At 65.0% G+C, this 9,473-nt stretch overlaps 2 protein-coding genes across 2 annotated transcripts in view; both read left to right on the top strand.

Moving 5' to 3' along the window:
• SIGMAR1 (sigma non-opioid intracellular receptor 1) lies at nucleotides 1-4,095 on the top strand (the record flags this gene model as incomplete). Its single annotated transcript, XM_085303064.1, has 4 exons — nucleotides 1-19; nucleotides 340-540; nucleotides 1,627-1,719; nucleotides 2,095-4,095. Coding segments are annotated over 4 exons (540 nt in total), but the record flags the coding sequence as incomplete, so codon positions are not given.
• Nucleotides 3,559-9,473, top strand: part of ARID3C (AT-rich interaction domain 3C) — a 21,068-nt gene continuing 15,153 nt past the window's right edge. Inside the window, exons 1-2 of the mRNA XM_085303061.1 lie at nucleotides 3,559-3,612; nucleotides 6,424-6,519. Of these exons, the coding sequence (XP_085159187.1) occupies nucleotides 3,559-3,612; nucleotides 6,424-6,519 (150 nt within the window). The remainder of the gene's footprint in view (nucleotides 3,613-6,423; nucleotides 6,520-9,473) is intronic.

Here is a 9,473-nt window from a genome sequence, read left to right as displayed (position 1 = left end):
CTCGCCCGGCACCACGCGGGTAGGCGGCCGCGGGCCCGAGCGGGCGCCGGGGCCCGGGGCGAGGGGGGACCGGGAAACCGCGACGGGATCGAGGGGGAGCTGGGATCGAGGAGAGACTGGGACGGGCGGACCGGGGCCGGGACGGGGGGACCGAGACCGGGATCGAGGGGAGACTGGGACGGGGGGACCGGGACCGGGTCGAGGGGAGATTGGGATGGGGGGGCCAGGATCGAGGGGGCGGGCCGCGAGGAGCGGGATGGGGCCGGGGCGGCGGGAGCACGCAGCCCCCCGGGGCTGAGCCCCGGGGCAGGGCGTCACGGCGACCCTCGGGCTCTGCAGGGCTGGACCACGAGCTGGCGTTCTCCAAGATCATCGTGGAGCTGCGGAAGAAGCACCCGGGCCACATCCTGCCGGACGAGGACCTGCAGTGGGTGTTCGTGAACGCGGGCGGGTGGATGGGCTCCATGTGCCTCCTGCACGCCTCGCTCACCGAGTACGTGCTGCTCTTCGGCACCGCCGTCGACACCGGCGGCCACTCGGGTAAGCGGGCTCGGGCCCCACGGGGCAGCCTGGCATGGCGGTGGCGCCCCAGCTGAGGACTTTTTGCCCCACGCCTGCAGGCAAACCCCCACGAGACCCCGGCCCATGCTGTCCCCTGTGCTCCTGGCCACAGCTCCATCACCATAACTTGGCCCGAGAGTCCTGCCCCCCACCCCCGGGACCACTCAGCTTCGTTTGCGCAGGGCCCCCATTAGCCGCGTCGCTGTGGCTGCGTCGAGAGATGGTCAGCGCCGACCCTCGGGGGCGCTGGGCGCGTTGCACCGAAGGAGCCCCCGCGCTGGCATGGCACGGAGCAGCCCCCCGCAGGGACGGGCGGCGGAGCGCCAGGTCCTTGCCGGACAGAGTCCGTGCTCRCTGAGACTCGGAGCCTTCAGTCGGTCTCGGCCACTGCCGGCGTCTCAGCCCCGTTCGCGGGAAACGGGCAGTAGGGCAAGGCAAGGTAGCCGGCGACTCGGTGGTGGCACGTGGGCACTGTTCGTCCCGGGTGTCCTGGCAGGTTCTGCTTGCAGCCAGCCCTCGCTGGGCAGAGCCTCAACAGGAGCCTTTCTAAATAAGGTGCTRTTTGTAAATAAGCGCTGGAGCCTTTCCCCAACCCCAGCGGGCTGGGGCTCGGGCACCCCTGGGCCGCGGGCAGCTGTGGGGAGCAGCCCCTGCAGCAGCCCCGCTCGCACCGCGCGATGCYGTCCTGCAGCTGCTGCCTCAGCAGCGGCCGAGCCAGGTCCCGGTTCGTGGCGTTCCGGGCAGCCAGGACTCTGCAGGTCCAGCTGGCAGGCGGAGGCGGGCATTGCATCTCCCCCTGCTTTGTGAGGGAGCCAATGCCAAAACGGGCTGGGAACGAAGGGTCATATAGATCCTGAGCAACTCAGGCTGTCGGGACGTGGCTTGGGTACCAGTCCTGGTCCACACTCTTCAGTGCTTGCCCAGGATGCGCTGAGGCCATAGGGCTGGTGTGCTTCCCCACCGGAGGGCTGCTTCTTGGCTCTGATCTCAGCCACCAAGTCATCTCCATACCCTCAGGGCCTCGGCCAGGCACACGCTGAGTTGATGCTGTCTGTCCTCTCTCAGGTCGGTACTGGGCTGACATCTCTGACACCGTCATCTCGGGGACCTTCCGGCAGTGGAAAGAGGGAACCACCAAAAGTGAGATCTACTATCCAGGTGAGCACAGGAGCGGCAGTGCCCTGCGGGCGCCTGCGCGGCTGTACCCACATCGTTGGGACATGGCTGCTCTGCGGCCTGATCCTGCGCTGTGGTACAGAGCCTCCTCCTTCCAGCTGGCAGAAGCCAATAGCTCGGGATGAGGTGCTTCATAACCCCTGAGCACATCCCAGTATCTTAGTGTGTGCCAGTAAYAGAGAAGTGGCCAGTTACCCCAATGAGCAAGGCTGGAGAGGCTTTAGAGGCCTGCCCAGCATGAGGCATCTAGGTTGGGGTGCTCAGCCCTGCAGTTTTGAGGCCTGCACTTCCCCTCTTTGGGCACAATCCAGAAGCACCACCCTCTGCTGGGAGCAACCCCTGCCTGTGTGTTGGCAGGGGACACCATCGTGCACCAGGCGGGAGAGGCCACGTCCGTGCAGTGGAGTGCGGGCACCTGGATGGTGGAGTACGGCCGGGGCTTCATCCCCTCCACGCTCGCCTTTGCCCTGGCTGACACCCTCTTCAGCACTCAGGACTTCGTCACTCTCTTTTACACCCTACGAGTCTACGCCAAGGGCCTGCTCTTGGAAGCCAATGCCTTCTTTAGCACCATGGCTTGCTGAGCCTGGCTCGCCACGGTGCTCTGCAACGCAGAGCTGGCTYCTTTTCTTCCAGTCTTCCTCCCTCCTCCCCTGCCTCCCTGGGACCAGGCTCTAGCAGAGACTGCAGATCCACTGCGCCTCTTCCCTCTCTCTCTGTCCTTCTCCATGTGCCAGCTCAGCTGCACACCAAGCCCATCTTGCACCCTGTGCCAATGGGTGCCAGGACAGATGGACCGTGGCAGAGTCACAGCAATGCAGATCACGAGTTCTCGTTCCTCCTTGCCTGTCCCCTTTTAGTGCAGAGCCTTATCGTGCTTTTCCATCCTCTGGAGACAGCTGCCTTGCACTTGAGTGGCCTTGCAAGCTATAAAGACCCYTGCGTGCTCTCGGAGGAGCTGGGGCTGGCTGTCCCCAGCTCCACAAAATTTMTGCAGCTCCCAAGACGTAAGGAGGACAGTGCTGGTGTAAGCCAGGCTGCAGCATCCTCTCAGGGCAGGGAGCATGGGGAAAGCCATCCAGAGACACATCTCTGTGGGCAGCGCCCAACATGAAGGGATGCTGTGAGGTTCCCCTTCTGCTTCCTGGGCTGGCTTGCTGCCCCAGGCTGCGGTCAGCGCAGAGCGCAACGTATCCAGCTGGCAGCTCTTCCTGGTGGCTCGGATCCCAGCTGATGTGTTTTGGCAGCACACAGTGTCCCCCTGGCACAGACCAGAGGCCACTCTGTGCTGGGACCCCCAGGCAGTCAGGGGATGCCTGGCCTTTATGCTGGAGGTCTGTCCCAGTTCAGGTACCTGCTCCCAGTGTGCAAGTTGCCCTGGGAGGCAGAGGCTGGAAAAGGGTCCTTTTTCCCGTGGTTCTCCCTCATCCATTCCCCTAAATGGGGAGCGCCACCATCTGTCGCCTTAACCGAGAGCCCATTCTGCGGTGGCCTCCAGGCTATGCACATATATAGTGTCTGTGGGTGCTGGGGAGCAGCAGCCAGGAAGTGCTGTGGGCACCCAGACCCCAATATTAGCTCAGGACAGGATCTCACCCCTCTGAACGCTTCCCCTGGCTAAGATACCGTGACCCCCAAGTCCCCAAGTCTCCCATCCCTGCAGCCTCCATCTCTAGCTGRTGGGTTGAAGGAGGCGCTGGCTGGAGGCCTGCCGGTGGGGAACAGCAGTCCTGCTCCCTGCAGGAGCAGAGAGCCTGGATCAGCTCCCTGCTTGGCCCATGCAGCCCACGAACAGCCCCACAGAGCACCAGTGTCCCAGCCATGGAGGGACCTGGCATGAAGGGCGCGAGCAGGCCAGGCGACCAGGAGTGCCAGGTGTCCCTCAGCTGCACCCCAGCTCTGGTTGCCACTAGGCTGTTTGCAGGGGCTGATCCCTTCTCCAGCCCTGTGGTCTCTCCGTAGTGGCTGTCACGGCAGGTTTTTCACCGAAACGCAGGAAGAGGTGCTGAGCCCCCTGTGAGAGCCGCTCTGAACGTCCCCTCCGGCTGGAGGAGCCTGGCCTTGCTCCACGCTGGCCACGCTCCCTGGGCCAAACGGGGGGGTACAGACACCCCACTTGCAATCCCCGTGCCTGACCCACGCAGGGTGCCACGTCCCAGGCTCGCTGCTTGGTGGAGGGCTTTAACCTCAGGCGTGGTTTCAAAACYAATGTGTCCCCCCTGGCCAAAAGGCCTGCAGCATGTCCCTCCTCCTGCTCCTCAGACTGTCCTCGTCGTGCCAACCAGCAGCCCCACGCGTGGGCTACTTCTGAACTTGCCACTCAAAAAAAAGATGTCAGTAATAAACATGTTCATCCGACCAGTTTTGGTTCTTGAGAGAGTCTCTGGAGCGTGCTGGGCCCCCTGCAATGCGGGAATGGCGTTAGATCCTCTGTCCAGATGCTCCTGGCTCAGCATTAGAGCAAAGGGTGCCCTTGGTGGCTGGGAAGGGCTCAGTGACCCCCCACCAGCCCTGCCAGGTGCCAGGCTGAGCCCCTACAGCAGGTCTTGCCCTGGGCCGGAGGATCCGGGGAGCTGGGTGCTGGACAGGATCGGGTCCGTCTCTGCTCCCACAAGCTGGCAGGAGATGGTGCTATTGCTCCTCTTTCCACATTGCTCGGGACTGAAAGCCTTAGCTAGCCSTCAGGGCCGCTGCGTTTCCACTGAGGACCCAGGAGTCCGGGAAGCTCCTTCCTTCAGGGGACAGCGCCCATGGCAAAGTGGCCGGTGCCAGCTCGCAGCATAGATGTGCCTGGTTGGGGGGCCGGTTTGGGGCCTCCCGCTGGCGTGAATCCCTGGGCAGYGCTCTGGCTGCATTTGTGATGGGCCAGGTGTAGATCCTGAGCACCTTGCCATGTGACAAGGCCTTCTGGGCAAAGCGCGCTGGAAAACTTGAGGGGCTCCACGAGGGTGAGTTCAGAAGCACGTGGTGCTTCCCAGGGCCGGCCACTGTGGCACGTATCCAAACCGAACCCTTAGGAAGGGGCGGACTCGAGGGGGGAACGGACCAAAATGGCGGAGCTGAGCCGTTCTGGCTGAGCTGGACCCCAGATCTTCCACCTGAGCCACCAACTCCCTCCATCTGCAGTGACCGCTGCCCCACCGCGACACGGCCGTCCCCACCTTACCCCGCGGCTGGTGCCGACGGCTGTGCCGCGCTGCTGTCGGTGCCGTCGCGGTGGTGAGCAGCTCCTGTAGGGAGCACGGCGGCGCGGTGACCCCCGTGCCGGGGCAAGGTGGTCCACGAGCACGTGGACAGCAGGGTAGCCGCTCGTGGGGCCCCCAAGCACGCACGCGCGTGCACCCAGGCAGTGGCGTGGGGCTGCCTGCGAGGGCCGCTGCAGAGCTGTGCGCACCCATGGGAGAAGGGCACGGGCGGTGAGCGCCGGGCGGGCGCGCGGGGTGCCCGTGCTCGGCCCCGCGGGCTTCGCGGGAAGCCTGTCGAGGAATATGAGTAATCCTGCGTCGGCGTGCGCAGGAAGGCGCTAACTCAGCAGCTCGTATCAATACCGCTCCACTTACAGCGAAGGCCACGTAATGAAAATCCGATGGGCACGGTGGTGGGAGTAAATAAGTATGCCATTAAAATGAGAAAATCAAAGCGCTGGACAGGTCCTTTCTCTTGCCCATTGATTTCTTTTATTACGGAAATATTGCTGCTAAATAACATTAGTGTGAACAATCTCAGCAGTGTTTTCCATAGCGGCCGTGTCGATAACCCCCGTGCGGGCGGGGGGATCCCAGCGCCCGGCCGGGCTAAGGGCTGCTCCGGGGCCGCCTTTGCCGCCGTCCCCGTGCTCCCGGAGCGGCGGCACGGCCTCGCAGCCCTGCCCGGCCATGCTGCCGTGTGCGCCCGGGCAGCCTGCGGTGCCTCTTGGGCTAGCGCTGCCACGGTGGAGCCGGGCTGGGTGCAGGGCATCCCCCCGCCCCCGCCCCGGCCCCATGTTGGGCAGGACGGGTGGCTGTCCGCTCCCGCAGCTCCAGGCGTGCGAGGGTCCCCCAAAGCAGCCCTTCCCTTTGGGCATTTGCAGCCTGCTACAGAGCAGCTAAATATCCCCGGCCACCAGCGGGTGAGGGATCGGTCCTGGATGCAGCACGTCCTGCGGGTCCGTGCCCACCTGTAGGCTCTGACCCTTCCTCCCCACTCCTCCTCCCGACCTGTCCATGTCCATATTTGTGCTGGACTGAGGCTTGATTCAGGCTGGGAAACTGAGGCACGAGGTGGGAGAAAGCTCACCACAGCCACCAGGGCCGAGGCTTGCAGTCAGGGTGCCCCTTTCCCCTCCAAAGAGACAGTGGGGGGCCAGATCCAGTGCCTGGGGGGGGGTTACAGCCCCCTTATGCAGGCAGCTCTCTCCATCCCGTGGGCTGCTCACACCCCGCTCGCTGCTTGGGCAAGGTCCCTTCACCCCTGCGTGTCTCTGCCGCCCCAGCCAGCAGGGCTGAGCCCATAGCAACCCCCCCACCCCAGATCCCCAAATCCGCTGCTGGATGGGTGTCCCCGGAGCTGCTGGTGCTGCTCCTGCAGTGCTGAGCACGGCCCTGCTGCCCTGTGCCACCGCGGCTCCGGCRGGCCTTCTCCTCGCTGCAGAGCTCCCCCCAGCTCCTTGGGCATCAGAGCAGGGACCATCCGGTTGTCCAMGCGCAGGCACCCAGCACCCTCCGAGATGCCAATGGGGACGTCCCTGCAGGCCTGGTGGACGTGACCAGCACAGATCCACAGGCTCAGGCGCCTGGAGGCCAGGTGAGGCTCCCTGCACACCAGACCCCCTCGGATCAAGGGCTCCAACTCCGACACCTCGCCGGAGCGCTGCTCGGCTCCCCTCCCAAACTGCCCATGAGCTGCAGGATCCTGGAGCCCTCTCCCGGGCCATCGCGGGGCCGAGCGCACGTCGCTGCCCACCGAGCACCTTCCCCCCGCAGCTCACTCTATCTCGCTGTCCTTGCGTGTGCGGCGGGTATTGATCAGCCCGCTGGATCTATCTCCCGATTCCTCCTGCAGTATCCCTCTGGTTAGAGTATCTCTCCATCTGCTCCGCTGTCTGCCGGGCCCGTCTATACCTACAGTATCTGTCTGCTGCTGCCTCCGCCGCAGCCGTCGATACCTGTTCGTCTGGGGGAAGCTCTTTCTCTCCGGCCGGGAGCGTCACCAGAGCCCGGCGGTGCAAAGAGGCTGCTGAGCGGCCGGGTGGCAGGGACACGGTCCTCCTCGGTGCCCTGAGCACTGGCACACTTCAGGACACGTGTGCCGAGCCCCAGAGCTGCTGCTGCTGCTGCTRCTGCTGCCACCATGGTGGAGGTTTAAAGGGGGAACCAAGCTGTGCTGGCGAAACCAGCCGGCAGCACCCCGAGCGGGGGGAGCTCCCCGGATGCCCGGCTTCCCACCAAGCAGCCCCCTCTCCGCCACGGTGCCCGGTGCGGAGCACATCACGGCCCGCAYGGAGGGTGCCAGCACCCTCGGGCCACAGCACGCCGCCGCTGGGAGGGGAGGCTGGAGGACCTGGGCAACCAGACCCCGGGGGCAGCTGGTCCGGTGGGTCCCCTGACGTGGGGCTGAGCCTTATGATCCTTGGGGCAATGCAGCAGGACCGGCAGCAGCTGCAGGGGGGGGAAACTGAGGCACGGGGAAGCAGCYGGGCTCAGCCTGAGCCAAGCCTGTTGCCTGGGCTCAGGGCAGCCTGGGCAGAAGGAAACAGCCCGGAGCCCTTCGCTTTGGCAGCCTGGGAGCACCCGGGAGCCCTCGCCCTCACGCTGGAGCTAGGGATCTGGAGATCCCTAGCCGTGCCGCAGCAGGAGCAGACGGGCCAGGGCGCGCTCCGCCTGCCCAGACCCAAAATGGGATGGCCGACAGCTGCTTTATCTCCTGTGCAAAGATAAACAGCGCCCGGGGGCCCTGCCGGCTCCGGCTCCGGCTCCGGAGCCGCCCTGCTCTCCCAGCGGTTAGGGACGAGCYGGGGCCAGGGTGGGGGCGTCTTGGAGAAGAGCCTGCCGAGGAGCCAGGCTGCCCCCAGCGCTGCGGCGCGGGCAGGACAACGGGCAGTTTCCCCACGGAGCCCAGAAGCAGCCGCTTTTCCCCACCAAGGGCCTCGGAGAAGCGGGCGGAAGCCGAGAGCCGGCATGCCACGTCCGGGAGCGAACCGGCTCCCCTGCGCAGCAGCCGCAGACGCTCCCAGCAAAACGCTCTGCGGACCACACAGGGTGAGACGGGGGGAAAGCCGCCCCCTCCCGCGGCCCGGCGTTGAGGATGCTGCTCAGAGCCGAGGGACGCTGGCAACCCGGGCAAACCGTCCGGCCGCCCCAGCCCGAAGGAGCCCGAAGAAGAGCGGGCGGCTCCTTCCCCTCCTGCCGGCGCCGCCCCGGAGAGGAGAGGGGAGAGGAGGGAGAAGGCGCCTTGTCCCCTTGGCCGCAGAGGGGGAGCCCGGGGATATTGCGGGGATGCTCCTGGCATGCGGAAGCCCTGTGTTTGCCGTGGGACCTAGCCTGCGTGGGGCAGCAAGGTACTGGGGTGGTGCAGGTGGCGGTGAGGCCCGGGTGCTGGGTGCTCGCCCCAGCTTGCAGCTTTGCCCCATAGACCCACCTGTTGGGGCAAGTCCCACCCGGTGCCTCAGTTTACCCCACTATGTGCAGGGACGTGGGGCAAGCCAGCGGTGCTGAGCCCCACGCACGTGTGTGTGTGTGTGTGTCTGCACAGTATGTGTGCGCAGGCAGGTGGGCACGCGTGTGCCAGCTGGGCTAGCCTTGCTCCACGAACCAGCAGAGAGCAAACGCGAGAGCAGCAGCCAAGCCGTGGCCGCGCCGCGAGGCTGCCGGCGGAGGTCAGGGCTCTCAGCGCTCGCAGGTCGCCAAAAATGCCCCTTAGCAGCCTGCACACGCCTGCCTGTGCACACACAGCACACACACACCTCTCCCAGCGCAGACTTCACACACCTACATTAAACACACAAAACGCACACGCCCAGCTCCCAGCATACACTTATATGCACTTACTGCTGCTCCCCGGCAATGTGTGCAGATATGTGTGTGCACACACAGAGCACACGCTCAGCCCCCTCCAGTCCCACGCACACGCATGCAACTGCATTTACGCATGTTTGCCTGCACACCCCACTCCCCCAGGGTGCAGGCACACACACACACACCCTTAAATAGTGTGCACACACATGCAYGCAATGCACACCGAGCTCCCCAGGTGTGCACTGCACACCTGTGCAGAGACACCATGCACACACACATTCAGCTCTGCCAGGACACGCATACACGCATACCTGCAGGCAGGTGTCGTGCACACACAACACGCATCCAGCTCTCCCAGCACATACGTGCAAGCATGTGCATGCACACAGAGCACACTTTGTGTTCCCCGTGTGCACGCACGCACACTCACACTGTGCACGCACACACAGCTCTCCCAGCGTGCCTGAAAGCAGTCATGCACAGACYCCTTGCACGCACACACATGCAATACACACTCACCTCTGCCTGCACGCACACATACACGCGTGTCAGCTCAGACCCTCTGTGCGCAGTCACACGCCTTGCACTCCCCTCTGCCAGCACCCACACGCCCGCGTGCAGACCCAGGCTCCCTGCACCCGCTCGCCCACGATGCTCGCTCAGCTCTCCCGGGGCACACGTGTGCATGCATGCACGACCACCACCACCACCCCGCACGCACACACACACACACGTACACACTCT

The sequence above is a fragment of the Rhea americana genome, unplaced genomic scaffold (assembly GCF_003343005.1).
Source record: "Rhea americana isolate MKP2758 unplaced genomic scaffold, rheAme1 scaffold_196, whole genome shotgun sequence".
In the NCBI taxonomy this organism is placed as follows: Eukaryota; Metazoa; Chordata; class Aves; order Rheiformes; family Rheidae; genus Rhea; species Rhea americana.
The sequence above is the reverse complement of the archived record's forward strand: the minus strand, read 5'-3'. Positions and strand labels throughout refer to the sequence as shown.